Raw genomic sequence first — 16,743 nt, forward strand, 5'->3', positions numbered from 1 at the left:
CATACAGGGTAGAGCTTGTGGTCATGGAGTACCTATTGCCCTGCAACTACATAATGGTTCTTAGTTGAAGTGGGTGTTTTAGGACAGGGAAACACTAACATGTGTAGGACAGGGTCAGGGAGTATTCCTGGGCCGTGTCTGAGTAGACTGTGTTCAACAGAAACCATATGAAAACATGGAGATCAGAGTCCCAATGGTTTCAAATGAGGTTAATAAATGACAGGTAGCACCTTAAAAGTGCTGTTGTAGTCACAGGTGCTGTTGTGGTCATGGTTGCTATGGGAATAAGGGATATACGTTGACCTAGCTAACAAGTTCTAGCAACCTTTAAATGATTTGGACCTCTTCGTAACTTTGCACAAATCCTCAATGTGTATGTTAGAGGAACATTACCTGAACCACCCCATACAATTATACTGATATTTTTACAGCCCTGATTAGTTTGCATATAATGCTCAATGCTATGAATAAAAAGAAAAAAAACTATCATAATATCTTACAATACTGGTATTAAACCTAAATGATCCTATCCTAAATGTTTAAGATAATATATATTTGAAAAAAGGGTCTATCCTAAATGAATTGAGGGCACACATGCACACACAGATGAGGATCATGCCCTTTCTAGCGCACAGCACCCCCTTTCTTTCTTGCTATTGGAATTTTTGGTAACACAGATTATCCTTATGTAGCTGTACAAAAATTTTATTTAAATGTATTTTATTTTAGTTAGTTAGTTAGTTAGTTAGTTAGTTAGTTAGTTAGTTAAAAAAAAGTAATTCTAAATTCTAAGATTATGATGCTCTTGTAACATTAAAATATCTCATCTCATTTTCTACCGCTTTATCCGAACTACCTCAGGTCACGGGGAGCCTGTGCCTATCTCAGGCGTCATCGGGCATCAAGGCAGGATACACCCTGTACGGAGTGCCAACCCATCGCAGGGCACACACACACTCTCACTCACGCATTCACACACTACGGACAATTTTCCAGAGATGCCAATTAACCTACCATGCATGTCTTTGGGCTGGGGGAGGAAACCGGAGTACCCGGAGGAAACCCCCGAAGCACGGGGAGAACATGCAAACTCCGCACACACAAGGCGGAGGCGGGAATAACATTACAATAAACCGTGTTGATTTTTTTTGTCGCTCAAAATATGCGTCATTACTGCGGACTTGTGAAATCGCACAGAAGCAGACGCATTTTTGGTTTGCTGCAGCCGGCAAGTTAAAATTTTGTCTGGAACCGCGCAGGAATCAAGCGCATCTCACCCGGAGTTATTAGTCGAGCTGTCTGACAGTCTGATGTAAAATGTGTCGTATACTGTGGTTTTTTTTGGGGCTCTCTCCCTCTGCCATCGGCCATGATGGTATAAAATGTGTCATATACTATGGTTTTTGGGGGCTCTCTCCCTCTGCTATGGGCCATGATGGTGTAAAATGTGTCTTATACTGTGGTTTTTTGGGGCTGTCTCTCTCTGCTATGGGCCATGATGTTGTAAAATGTGTCTTATACTGTTTTTTGGGGGCTGTCTCCCACTGCCATGGGCCATGATGGTGGAAAATGTGTCGTATACTGTGGCTTTTGGGGCTCTCTCCCTCTGCCATGGGCCATGATGGTGTAAAATGTGTCTTATACTCAATGTTGTAATGTAACAGAGTACAAATACATACTTTACTTCGCTATTTAAATTTATGTTAACTTTCACTTTTACTCCTACATTTCCTAGATAAAATGTATACTTTTACTCCGATATGTTTCCACTAAGCATCTTCGTTACTCATTACTGCAAAATAAAATCAGAAGAAATGTGTGCGACTGCAATAAGGGAGGTTAGGCGAATCACTGCTCCTAGATTGCATCACGCTCCGCACGCTCTATTTCAGCGTAATGTTGCCAAAGGAAGAGGAAGCACACCTGAAACCGCCATGGAAGCACCTACTGGAGGACCTTCCCAGGGGTGGCCAACAGAGACCAAGAGCCACATTTTTTACTGTGTTACCGCAAAGAGCCACATCATACACATGGGCAAACATGATCACCTTTTTTCCCTGCCATTTTGAGAGCGAACTTGACACAAATGGTTTACTCAAATGATCTTGCTCCTACTGGGAAACTTTGAGGTATTTTCATCCAGTAGTGTAGTCTACGTGATACGCAGGTATACGCCGTATACCCACTAGGAAAGGCCAAGGATTTCTGTATACCCACTTAAAAAGCGTGAGGATACATAACAATATCGTTTTGTGACAGAACTTTCATTCATTAATTCACCCCGTCTGTGTTGCGAACACAGACTGTGGTTGCGATTGCGAAACACTAACATTTTTGGACCATTGAGGCTTCCGTGGCCTGTGACCTGATCTGACGTCATCTACCAAGGAGGAAAATGAGTTGCTTGGCGGTGTTTTTTGGTGCAAATGTGAAATTAACTAACTAATGTAAAAGAAGATCTGAAACGAAAGCAGACTAAAACTACACTCTGAGTTTTCTCGGAAGCCTGTGCCTAAAGCTACAGCAGCTTCAGGTGACATTTCACCCACAGCCCGAGTACAAATGTATTTGGAAAGCTTTGTAAACTACCAGTTCATTCAGTTCATAATATTCTGCAATGAAAGAGTTTTGGTGATAAAACTGAACAAATGTTTATTGTTCACTCTTAAATGTACATTGAAAATTGACAGCTGATAAAACCTGTGCTCCAGGTCTCATATTCATATAACATTTAAGGCTAAATGTAGCTCTTAAAGGTATACTCTCACTCACTCATTTTCTACCGCTTATCCGACTCTTAAAGGTACAGTTCACCCAAAAATGAAAATTGTGTTATTTTTCAAAATATCATATTTTGTGTTAAACAGAAGAAAGAAACTCATACAGTTTTGGAACAAATTGAGGGTGAGGAAATAACACAATTTTCATTTTTGGGTGAACTATACCTTTTAAGAGCTACATTTAGCCTTAAATGTTATATGAATATGGGACCTGGAGCACAGGTTTTATCAGCTGACTGTCTTTTGTTGCTTATAATAAATTGGAATGTTGATAACACATAAGCAGTCTTTAATAATGCTCTAAATTACATGCAGATGCATATTTTATGCATTAGTGAGTGTGGTGGTGCCTATGGGGTGTCGCTCTACCAGGGGTCGGCAACCTTAAACACTCAAAGAGCCATTTGGACCTGTTTCCCCACAGAAAAAATACCACAGAGAGCCACAAAACCCTTTTGACATCTAAAATGAAGATAACACTGCATATATCGTTTTTTACCTTTATGGAAAGTGTAGAAAAAACTGTAGTGTGTTGCACTTATGAAATCAATTAACTGCTACCGATTAAACGCAATTTTATTTCTGCAGGCAAACAAAAATATTTTGAACAGTTTGAAGTAACCTTAAGAAAAAAGACGCTGGGTTGAAGTTTACTTTCAAATAAAATGTTTAATATATAATTGAGTCATTCGTATTCATGACCAGGGCGCTCAAGTTTTGAAGACAGGAAAGCATGACATGTCCAACCCCTCGCTTTTTTCATTGGATGTTGCGTTAAATCTTTCCCAGATAGTGCTATTTTCTGATTGGCTATTGTGTAGCCTCTTTTTTGATTGGCTGATAAGTGTCAGGCTCGACTAGGAACTAAGACGCGCTTGATTCCTGCCCAGTTCCACAGAAGAGACAGCGGTGCGGACTGATACATTTTGGGCGCTGCGGCTTATTAAATATATTATAGTCAAAAAGTTTTTCTGCGTGAGAATATGATGTGCGGCGGGAGAGCGTGAGAAAAGACCCAAATGCGTGACTGTCACTCTCAATGCGTGACACTTGAACGCCCTGCATGACATAAAAAAATGTAACTTGCCGGCTGCAGCAAACCAAAACTGCGCCTGCTTCTGTATGTCGGATTTCGCAAGTCGGCAGTTATGACGCATATTTTGAGCGACCAAAAAAAAAATTAAACACGGTTTATTTTAATGTTACAAGAGCATCATGATCTTAGAATTCGGAATTACATTTTTTTTTTAAACTAACAAACAAAAATAAAAATTTTGATTAAATATTTATTTTCCAAATCTACAGGGAGCCGCAGCAGAGGGGTGAAAGAGCCACTTGCGGCTCCGGAGCCACGGGTTGCCGACCCCTGCTCTAGGCAGTGTTGTATAATGTACTAGAAAGCAATACTTGAGTAAAAGTGCAAGTCTGTATCGTACTAGAAATAGACTTTGGTAGAAGTCAGAGTCACCTTTTAGAATATTACTCAAGTAAAAGTCTTAAAGTGTCTGATATATAAGTATCAAAAGTAATTTTCTGATATTTTATGTACTTAAGTATATGAAGTAAAAAGTAAAATTTCAGTGATTTTCGGCAGGCATAAGAGCTGGGGCGGTTCTAGGATTTCATCTTTAGGGTTTTAGCCCTCAGTGAGAATTTAAAACAAGAAGTGTTTTATTATATATTATATGTCTACATAGTAAGCCAAAAGTTATGGTATTATTAAATGCCAAAAGTGGACACCAAAATATAATGCATGATGTAATGATGCCAGTCTTGAATCAAATCAGTTCATGTATGTGTGCATTCTCTTCAAATAGTGTCCAATGAATGCAGTCATTAATAAACAAATATTCACAAGACAAAGACCAAATCAATAAATGTTATTTTTATTTAGTATTGATATTGCATTAATATTTTGTTTGTGCTATCAACTCTGGTAATAAGAATAGTGACATTTCACTGCTTTTGGTTGCCGCCGTTATAGATAAATGCCTCCAGCTCTGACTGCGCGTGCGCGTACATTCTTCTCCGTAGAGCGTGCGGACGTGCAGTGACACTCTATAGGAGCAGTGAATCGCCAAACCTCCCTTATTGCAGTCGCACACATTTCTTCTGATTTTATTTTGTAGTAACGAGTAACGAAGATGCCTAGTGGAAATATAACGGAGTAAAAGTATACATTTTATCTAGGAAATGTAGTGGAGTAAAAGTGAAAGTTGACATCAATTTAAATAGCGAAGTAAAGTACAGATACGTGACATTTTTACTTAAGTACGGTAACTAAGTATTTTTACTTCGTTACATTACAACACTGGCTCTAGGATGGGTGCGTATGAGGCTGGGAGGGGGAAAAATCACAGTATACTCACTACAAAAAAACTACATAGATATATACACTAGATGTCGCCTTGTATACGGCAGTACATTGAAACGAATGCGTCAACTGAGCCGCCATCTTGGTACGGGGAACCCCCTCCTCTTAATGCATTAGCGTCAATGTAGGCAAAGAAATAAAATCATCATAAATCGTCATGAATGCGATTTTCTAGTTTTTTTTAGTCGTTCCAAAAGGCCAGATATGTATTTATCATTAAGTCCAGAGAAAATTTAAGGTTTTGATATTAAGATAATCTACTTTTTCACAATATAATGCATAGTGCTAATAGGTCTAAGTTTATCAGTTACATTCTTCCACTTGAGTAAACTTCAAATGAACAATCACTACTTACCTTATAGCCTACTGCATGCAACACTGCTACAATGGTGTGACTATACATGTTAATTTAAACATTTAAATTGTATTGGTTTATTAAATATGATACACAAAGCAATTTGCAGGTGGAAGCAAATCACACATTTGAGAGGGACATAATGTGAAAGTTAGATAGTTGAGGTGCCAAAGACTGTTCAATCTCTTATTTATTCCTGTCCTGCAATACTTTTGCCACATTAAATAAGTAAAGTCACATAAACCAAAAAACCCACAAAGTTGGCTGAATTGCCAACCTAACTGTTCAGTGTCCCTGCAACAACACGACCTTACAGAGTTTCTTCCTGACACTTTTGCTCTGCAGTTGCAGAGTATGAACATTTGAGACGTGGTGTTTTCTCAATTTATGAAAGGCACAGACAACCAGTGACATTAAGCTAAAGTGATGGTTGTCTATGCCATCTTGAGTCTCAACAACATGATCACGAAGACCAAATATGTCCTCAGAGCCTTCTTCTGCTTTCACGACTCTGTTTAATAGAGACACTGGGCACTGACAGGATGCTGAGTTGATGTTAGAGGCCCGTCGGATGCAGTGCTCAGCCAAGCGAATCACTTTAACGGTACCAAAAACACAAATATCATATCAATACAATAAAAACAAAACAAATATAAACAGCAAGCCATATTTTAATTTTTTTACTAACATAAAATAAAAAAATCCACACCCTTTTCAGACATAACTCTGCTCCCCTCACAGACTGCTCTCCCTGCTCCCCTCAGGAAGACGTCTCCGCAGCATCCGATCCCGCACCAGTCGACTAAGGGATAGCTTTTTCCCTCAGGCCATCAGACTAATTAACAGCCATAACTAACACAGCATACAGCATACTCCCACAATATTCAACAGTTCAACACCGGACTATACACACATACACACACGCACACACGCACACTGCATTCGTACTGCATCAATACACACGGGACTACACACACACTGCATTTAATTTAAAATAACAATCTATCTGACAATAAGCTATCGGTACCACAGGACATTTCTGTATCTGTACAGTCCGTTGCACCTTAACATGTTACATATATATTACATGTATATAATACTTATATATATTATTTATATTTATACTTATACATACATATATGTATGGTTATATATATGTCTAGTAGTACACTGTGTGTACTGACTATGTATGAGCACATTGCATCCTTTCCACATTTTCCACATTTGCACATTCCAATGGTACTTACATTCCATGCATTTGAGGTAAAGGAGCACCGTACAAAGATGGCGGCGGTTTTGACGCATTTTTAGGACCCCAAGGCGACATCTAGTGTATATATCTATGAAAAAAATAGACTACACCACTGCACGCAAGGTCGCTCGCTCCCCCTCCCTCTCTGCCGTGCGCGCTACAAGGTTTTGGGCCCAGTCTCTGTCACGCATGCGTGCTCTTGCTCGCTCTAGGTGACTCCTGGAACATCCAGGACACTTGGGATGTCTGCGTTTACAGCTGTTGAGACTTTTCTAAAAAATAAATAAATAAATAAATAAATAAATAAAAATATTTAATAAAGTCCAATATGTTTAGTATGTTCTATGCTCTAAAATATGTTCTAATAGATTAACATAATTGGAATGTTTTCTGGGAGCGTCCTAGGCTATTCCGTGCTGATGGCCTGCACCCCAGCAGAGTTGGAGCGGAGATCCTCTCGGACCACATCTCCAGGGCGCTGAACACCTTCTGACTGGTAAACTACTCTTTAAATTTAAATCTTAATAGCCATCCTTCACCTCAGCACATTGACACAGAAAATGCACACATAGCTCACCCTATAGAAACTGTGTCTGTTCCCCGAGCAGTGAGATCCAAAAGTAAATACACGAGAAGTCCTCGAAATAATCTTACTGTAATTAGACCAGAAAAATGCCAAAGAAACAAACAAAAACAGTTCTTAAAGTTTGGACTTCTGAACATTAGATCTCTTGCACCCAAAGCACTTATTGTAAATGAAATGATCTTAGATAATAGCCTTACTGCACTCTGCCTCACCGAAACGTGGATTAAACCAAATGAATACATCAGTCTAAACAAGTCTACACCATCAGGATATATCTATAAGCACGAACCTCGTCTGACTGGTCGTGGAGGTGGTGTCACCACTATCCTTAGTGATTACCTCACTGTTACCCAGAGAACACAGCATAGATTTAGTTCTTTTGAAGTGCTCGTCCTTAATGTTACACTATCGCACGTGCACACGAAGAAATCCCTTATGTCTCTTGCTCTAGCGACCCTGTACAGACCCCCAGGGCCCTACACAGTTTTTCTTAGAGAATTCACAGATTTTCTCTCAGACCTATTAGTTAACTTTGACAAAGCATTAATTGTAGGAGACTTTAACATTCATGTTGACGACACAAACGACGCTTTAGGACTCACATTTATGGACTTACTAAACTCACTTGGGCTCAAACAAAACATCACTAGTGCAACTCATCGACGTAACCACACACTAGATTTAATAATATCACACAGAATAGAAGTCACTGATATAGATATCATACCCCAAAGTGATGACATCACAGACCATTTCCTTATAATGTACACACTACCTATAGAACAGACTAACTGTGTCTCACCACGTTATCGACTCGGTAGAACCATTATTTCGACCACCAAAGACAGATTCACAAATAACCTGCCTGATCTGTCTGGACTTCTTAATGTACCCTCAAACTCAAACGACCTAGATGCAATGACTAACAGCATAGACGCTATACTCACTAGCACATTAGACACTGTTGCCCCAGTCAGATTACAGAAGGTTAGAGATAAAACACTTGCACCATGGTATAATAGTCACACTCACACCCTCAAGAGAGAAACCCGTAACCTCGAACGGAAATGGAGAAAAACTAAATTAGAGGTGTTTAGAATTGCGTATAAGGACAGTATGTCCAGCTATAGACCGGCTCTAAAAGCTGCTAGGGCTGAGCACCTGAGCAAACTCATAGAAAATAACCAGAACAATCCCAGGTTTTTATTTAGCACAGTGGCTAGTTTAACAAAAAATCAGAAATCTGAACACACTATTCCATCACATTTCAGTAGTGAGGACTTTATGAGATTCTTCACTGATAAAATCGAAAGTATCAGGAATAAAATAGGTGACGCCCAACATATGAGAGCAACCAGTGACACAATCTCACCTAAGGCTTTACACAGCTTTACAAGTACAGGACAGGAAGAGTTAGATAAACTTATTACTACAGCTAAATCAACAACATGTTCACTAGACCCCATCCCAACTAAATTACTGAAAGAAGTGTTACATAAAGCTGGTGAGCCTCTTCTTAATATCATTAACTCCTCGTTATCTTTAGGTTACGTCCCGAAGTCTTTTAAGTTGGCAGTTATTAGGCCACTCATCAAAAAACCTAACTTAGACCCTAATGAACTATCAAATTACAGACCTATCTCACACCTCCCGTTTATGTCTAAAATACTTGAAAAGGTTGTGTCTGTTCAACTGAGCTCCTTCTTACAGGAGAGCAACATCCTTGAAGAGTTTCAGTCAGGTTTCAGGCCCCATCATAGCACAGAAACTGCACTTGTTAAAGTTACAAACGACTTGTTCTTAGCTTCGGACCAAGACTGTATGTCACTATTAGTTCTACTTGACCTTAGTGCTGCATTCGACACTATAGATCACAACATTCTTCTAGATCGCTTACAATATTACACAGGTATTCATGGTCAGGCTTTAAGCTGGTTTAGATCCTACCTGTCTGACCGATACCATTTTGTAGAATTAAATGGTGAATCCTCCAGTTTACTACCAGTTAATTATGGGGTCCCTCAAGGATCAGTTCTAGGACCTCTGCTTTTCTCTATATACATGCTTCCATTAGGGAACATTATTAGAAGACATGGGATTAGTTTCCATTGTTATGCTGATGACACACAGTTATATATCTCATCAAAACCAGATGAAATAGCCACAGTGTCCAAATTAACTCAGTGCCTTAGAGAGATAAAAGACTGGATGAGCTGCAACTTTCTATTGTTAAACTCCGATAAGACTGAAATACTACTCATAGGTCCAAAAACCAGTGCACATAAACTCTCACAACTTAACTCCCATTTAGAGGGATGTACTATTACAAGTAGCTCGACAGTGAAAGACCTCGGTGTTATACTAGACAGTAACTTGTCTTTTAAAAATCATATCGCCCATACTACCAAAACAGCCTTCTTCCACCTTAGAAACATTGCCAAGCTGAGAAACATCCTGTCTGTATCTGATGCTGAGAAGCTAGTTCATGCGTTCATGACCTCTAGACTGGACTATTGCAATGCATTACTAGGTGGTTGTCCTGCATCTTTAATAAATAGGTTACAGTTAGTCCAAAATGCAGCTGCCAGAGTTCTCACTAGGACAAGAAAGTATGACCATATAACCCCAATTTTATCATCTCTACACTGGCTACCTGTTAGGTATAGAATTGACTACAAACTGCTGCTACTTACGTACAAGGCTCTTAATGGTTTAGCTCCCATGTATCTAACTAGTCTTCTAACACGTTACAATCCTTCACGCTCTCTGAGATCACAAAACTCAGGGCTTTTGGTAGTTCCCAGAATATCTAAGTCTACTAAAGGTGGTAGAGTGTTTTCTTATCTAGCTCCCAAACTTTGGAATAGTCTTCCTGATAGTGTTCGGGGCTCAGACACACTTTCCCAGTTTAAATGTAGATTAAAAACTCATCTCTTCAGTCAGGCGTACACATAATACATCCCATAATATCATGCACCAGTACATCAGTCCATTTTTATGAACGGCAGATATGTTAATCCCTTTCCACTGCTTTTCTCTTTGTACCCATCCCGAGGCATCCAGACACTGTACCAGCTCCCATCGTCCTCTGTGGGACGAAGCCTTTGGACATCCACTGAGCCGAGGCCGACTCTAAGAATCCTGAGACATCTCCAGTTAGACTCTGTGGTACTCAGAAGATCAGAAGTCCTTGAAACCTCACACCAATACAACATTTGTTTGACTGTATATTACAATCACACCCCCAGTGTCACCCATATGAGGATGGGTTCCCCCTTGAGTCCGGTTCCTCTCAAGGTTTCTTCCTTTACCAATTTAAGGGAGTTTTTCCTTGCCACTGCTGCCTGAGTCATCTCAGACTTGCTCATAGGGGAATAAATACATACACACTGTGAACTATATACATCTAATAATAATCTAGAATTTTTATTCTGTTAATTCTTATTTCTTTTATTATTCGTTATTTCCTTTATCATTAATTATGTTTACCTTCTGCTCTATGTTTATGTTCTGTAAAGCTGCTTTGAGACAATGTCTATTGTTAAAAGCGCTATACAAATAAACTTGAATTGAATTGAATTGAATAATAGACAGTTACGGTCCATTTGTATTCATATGAACACCTGTACATATGATCATATTTGCACATTTATAATCATGTGGAAACAGCACAATGTATGAAATCTTGCAGATACAGATGAAGACCCAGTTGTTGTTGAGATCAGAATCTAGGAAAAGTGTGATCTCTATGACTTTAACTGCATCTCGGTTGTTGATGGCGTGAGATTGTCTTGCATCATTATGTTTTTGTGCACCATTCTGTGAAAACTGTTGTTTGTGTAATCCCCGTGTCTGAAAAACTCAACCAGTCTATCTGACTTCAAAAAAACATGTCACGGTTAAAGTCAGAGAGATTACACTGAACAGACACTGAACCAAATGTATCAGCCTAAACAGCATATTGGATAGTGGCTTCACAGTTTTACTTGTTATGCTGTAATCTCACATATGCAAATAGCAAGAAGCATGGTAGACAAGTTATTCAAATAAGATTCACATCATACTATGCATCATATTTTTATTAATTTTATGAACATTACTGCTTCTGAGATGTTCATTATTTTTTTTATATTAAATACCCGCAACAAGCCAACCTTTGAGTGTTCAACCTACCAGCTGGAGATATTCACACTCCTGTATGGGTGTGACCCTACCTTGTGGTTTACACAGGAAGCATTGCATACCAGTGTACCATTTTTACTCTTAGTTTGAGCAATGCTTATGATGGAGCTGATGTTTGTGAGCACATGATATTACTCTGAAATAACTGAAGAAGAATTACAAACAATGTACAGAATCCTAAAGGCAAATGGGGTTTTCTTGTATGTATAATTACATTTGGAGAACTAATATGGTTAAATGTATAAAATGTTACTGGAAACAAAATGCTTTATTTCAATGAACAACATTTATTCTTACAGACACATTTTTTATGATACTATGATGATGGGATAAAAAGTAAACAATATGCAATGTTATCCAAAAACACATTTGTTGACATAAAATAGTGAGCTTTAAAAGAAAATTAACTAAAGCGAATAGACAAATTTAGCTAGAATGCTTTAGTACAAGCTACAATTTAAATCTCAGAGGCCCTTAAAAGTGCATGTCAATCAAATAATATTAATGGAATTGACATGATTAATACCTTAAATACCATAAAATACCTTAAAAATTACCTTAAAATGATAATACTGGAAAATAAATGTCATATAATTAGTTCCATAACTTATATAGGCAGACTGGAGAATGAGCTGAAAAATATGCAAATGCTACAAAAAGACATTAAACCCACTGTTTAAATATTAGCTGTAAAAGCATTGTAAAAAAAATAAAAAAATCCACCAACAATGAGGAAGGATAGCTCACTCTACAAATGTGGAATTTCATTAGAAATATCACGAGTATGCTTGCTTCCTCTTCATACTTTAAGAAAGTAAATACCGAACAAAAACACAAGAAGTTAAACCACTTTCATATACAAACATATACAAACTATGAGTTCGAATTGACCCGACTAATAGATAGTTTAGCATCTGCTTTACCAATAGAACCAGTACGAGCTGAATGAAAACTTTCTCTGCGGCCTTCACTCATTTCACTCATATCCACTATGCTGAGGTTTTGCAGCTTCAACATCTGTCTCATCTTTCGACGGAAATCCTTCGAGGCTAAATAATAGATGAATGGATCCAGGCAGCTGTTGATGCAGCTAAGTGACAGGGACAGCTTATAGTACATGTAGAGAGATTTCTTATAGTACAGCTTTGTGACTGTGTGGGCTAAGAGTAGTATGTTGTTGGGTGCAAAACAGACAATAAATACAAACATTACAATAAAAGCAAGGCGCACAGCACGCCCTTTCTGGTTGCTATTGGAATTTTTGATAAGAACACAGATGATCCTTATGTAGCTGTACACAGTTATGATGAAGGGACAGAGGAACAGAACAAAAAACATGGCAAACAGGAAGGCTGTCCAGTGTGCGAGTGATGGAAGCATGTCCTTCTTTAGGATGTCAAAGCAGGTGGTGATGTTGAGCTCAGGCACGTAGAATGTCAAATCCGTCTTCTCCAGTGGGCTGAGAACTGTTAGGACTATGGCCCACATAATGATGCATGCAATAATTGCATACCTTGTTTTCACATTTGCCCGTTTGAAGCGCATCGGCTTCACAATACCCATGTAGCGTTCAACGCTTATAGCAGTCATTGTCAAAATGGAACAATACATGTTAACAAAGAAGGTGACTGTTAGTACGTTGCACATGCTTGAGCCCAGAGTCCAGTTGTAGCCTTGCAATTGGTACATGATTTGGAAAGGGAGTGCTAAGCCAAGTGCCAGGTCAGTAATGGTGAGATTGATCATAAAGATGATAGAAGGGGTCTTTGGGTAGGTGCGGAACAACAGCAGCCACATGGAAAGGCCATTCCCACAGACGTTCACCAGGGTCACAATGACATAGATGGCTGACATAATGTCGCTAGCCCATTTGGTTTGAAGTATAGACAGGGTGTTATTGTCTATCTTGCCACTTTGATTCATGTTTGAGGTTTAGTTTTACCCCTGCACAGAGAGACAAAAGAGTGATGTGACTTTTTACCTCATTGCAAACTACTTGAGAACATCCTCCATATAGTCTCTGAAAATGTATTTTTATGCTGCCAGGCATTGCCAATATATAACTAATGTAGTTCATCAGTTAGCTAAATAATACACATCTCATGCCTGCATTTGTTTTATTGTATAAAGCCTTATAAAGTGTAATCTTTTATCACAAAAAAATCAGTGTTTTACAGCTTCCTTCATGCACATAGTTCACACTTCCAGCAGCTGCAGCAAGTAGCAGTGCTGAGAAGTATAAATACAGGATGTGCAGAAGTCTTTGGTTGAAATTCTCACGATATGAGGTTATGCTTAATCTCACAAAGCAACTTGCTCATGCATACAGATAATGTGGAAAAAGGTACTTGGGTGCTTATCTGTCAGTCTATGCATCAATATCTGATTATTATATTACTCATGTTTTTTATTGAATGAGAAATGTTCTTGAATTTGCTTCTGCACTGATTTTTTGTTGTTTTTTGCACTGATTTTTTTCACAGTATTGTTTGAGGTTTCATGTTTGTTGGTTGTCAATCTGCTCATAAAGCATATGACTGGTCTATATCCTCTAGCACCTTACTGTGATATATGATATAATTATCATTCAAATATTCTTTTGCCTTGGATGATTTAATTGATTGTTAGTTATTTCCAAATACAGACAAGAGATGTTATGGGTTTCTATGGAGGTATGAGTCTACATACAATCCATACACTGTGACATAGAGTGGAGTCCAAACATCTGAGACCACAGTGAAAAATCTGTGTTGTCTTGAAACAAACAGAAAGTTATAGAATTTAGAAAATTTCAAAACAAACAAACAAACAAACAAAAAAGGTAATGTGCAAAATCACTATTCAATATTCAAAATGTTTCCAGGTCACTATTTAAATGTAAATATATTTATATTTTAAAACAATAGTACAATTAGAGAGTTAGTTTACAATAGTGCTCTGAGATCTTTGTACCCCATTGTATATATTTGTACAGTTGAAAAAATTATAAGTAAAATGTATATATTATAAGAAAAATCTAATTTAGATATAATATATAAATACTAAATGTTTTATATATTTAATATTACCGTAATAGTATTTAGACTTGCTTTTTGTGTTTACAGTGGTTCTGAGGGAAGACCAAAATGACTTTGTGTTTTGTTTAAAAAGATAAAGGCCTCCGCATCTCCGAGATCACATTTCTTTCAAGTATGAAAGGAGAACCACAAAACAAAAAGAAGCTAGGGCATTGTTTTCCATGCAGTTGTTATGGTTTACAAAGCATGCTATCATCTCCAGCACAATTCGCATATCAAACCCCCTTTTACTCATTCTATGCTTCAGTATAACCTAAAAAAATCACAAAAGACATTACACACTTGACGCCATAGCAAATTCTTTACGATTTTTCATTAATCCTTGTCAAATAAACATTTAAACTTTGCAAGGTGTCTTCTTGTTTGTGGTTAAAAGTGGTAACCATTGCACTTACCCAACTAAGCACATGTAGACTTCCACGTGTGTTATAAGCCGTTAGTGTGCTAAATGACTGTTACATTCAGGAAACAACTTGTTCTAAGATCTGTGTCTGTTAGAGGAGAGGGGAAGTGCGTCAATTCAGACTTCTCACATTCACACAGAAACAAAGATTTCTGCATGAAATGCTCACCAGTACAGCAAAGCCCAAACAGTTTATTTTACTGGAACTATTTTATAATCCATGCATCATATGGGGCAACGTAGATGGCACATGCAAAGAAGAATCTTTTATTTTTATTTTATTTGATTTTTTGTCTTTTAACACAAAGTCCTCAAGAAAATTAAATTCACTTTCATTTTATTGCAGCACTTGATGACAAATTATGATGCTGATGTAAAGATTCTTTTAAAAGTATATAAAGCGTGAGTGAGGATGTGGGAAAGGAAGACATGCCAAATGCACACACCAGACTTTTCACCATCAACACTTGGCTTTGAGACATCATCTGCTCATCTGTTATTTCTACTTCTATCTTATTTTCTTTTTCAAGTTTGACTTTGTAAAACTTGTTTCTGCATTGCATGTGTATCTTACAATGTGGTAAGAAATAGAGAAAAAAAACGGTGGCATTTTTTACATGTACAGCATAAATTACTGCATGTGATTTATCTAGTGTTAGAATTAAATCTTCAGTAGTGTGTTGGGTTTGCCTCCATGTCCTCGACCCACTGTATAACCATTGACTAGAAACTTTCATAGTGGCTGGATGTTTGTTCTCACTATAGAGGAACTTCCTTTGAAGACTTGTCAGTGTGTCATGTCAGTTTTGTAGCACCAATCTGTCTATATATTTATCAGAAATGTTAGTCCAGTATTCACCAGCAGGTTTTGAAAATATTTCTGTGTTTCTAGCCATGAAAGAATGAAAGAATCCACGCTGTGGCTGGAATTAAGTTAGATCATTCTTGGTAGTAGCTGTTACATTTTTTTTTTTTTTGCAAACATCTTTAACATAATGAAACTTCAAGACAATGACTTTGATTAGTCTATAGGAAAGCTATGCTAGTGGATGTAACATTGTCTGTACTACAGTACATAGCTGATGTGTTGGGCATCAGACTGATGAATATTCTTTGTTTATGATCAGAATACTATCTTTAACATTCACAGCATTTCTTGACAAGTAGTCTTATCCAATAATCCTACTCCACGTAGGTCCTCTCCATAAAGTTGAAAGAGTGCTATGTATCTGTAAGATTTATCTGTATAAGTCGAGACCAGTTGTCAAATCAATAGGAGGTAAAATGTGACATACATAATCATGAAAGTACCTGCTCAAACAAAGTACACAGCATGGAAACCCTTGTTTGTAAAGCAGTGTGTAATAGGTGAACACTGAAGAAAAAACAGCTTCATCGCATGGTTATGCTAAAATGTTCCTCTGTACAGTTTTCATTTATTATGCCATTTTAAAATACATGCATGATTTTACAGTATTGGACTGTTGGATCAGATCAAATTTCTTTACTTCATCAAAACTAAAATATTTATGTGAAGCAGAAGTGACAGCAGATACTTGTTTATATCTATCATGAGAGTTTATGCAGAATATGGTTCCTGTAATGAAAATTCAACCATCTGTTATCCCCAGGTGATCTGTTATGGCCTGTATTGACATAAATAGCAGCAGTAGTGTGGTGCTAAACTACTATACTTAAGTTCAATAAATATGTCTAGTGGCAAATCTATTAGAT

At 37.8% G+C, this 16,743-nt stretch overlaps 1 protein-coding gene across 2 annotated transcripts; it reads right to left on the bottom strand.

Moving 5' to 3' along the window:
* Positions 1 to 11,796: 11,796 nt before the first annotated feature.
* Positions 11,797 to 15,158, bottom strand: p2ry8 (P2Y receptor family member 8). 2 transcript variants are annotated; one of them, XM_047815485.1, is made up of 3 exons: positions 15,002 to 15,074; positions 14,218 to 14,283; positions 11,797 to 13,473 (listed from the first exon to the last, which is right to left on the bottom strand). In XM_047815485.1, exon 3 carries the CDS (start codon positions 13,450 to 13,452, stop codon positions 12,403 to 12,405), a length of 1,050 nt encoding a protein of 349 aa, XP_047671441.1. In that variant the 5' UTR covers positions 13,453 to 13,473; positions 14,218 to 14,283; positions 15,002 to 15,074; the 3' UTR covers positions 11,797 to 12,402. The 2 variants fall into 2 exon arrangements, with proteins under 2 accessions (XP_047671441.1, XP_027019914.1); XM_027164113.2 differs by lacking the exon at positions 14,218 to 14,283 and having other exon boundaries at positions 15,002 to 15,158.
* Positions 15,159 to 16,743: the final 1,585 nt, after the last annotated feature.

Source organism: Tachysurus fulvidraco, chromosome 6 (assembly GCF_022655615.1).
Source record: "Tachysurus fulvidraco isolate hzauxx_2018 chromosome 6, HZAU_PFXX_2.0, whole genome shotgun sequence".
Classification (NCBI taxonomy): domain Eukaryota; kingdom Metazoa; phylum Chordata; class Actinopteri; order Siluriformes; family Bagridae; genus Tachysurus; species Tachysurus fulvidraco.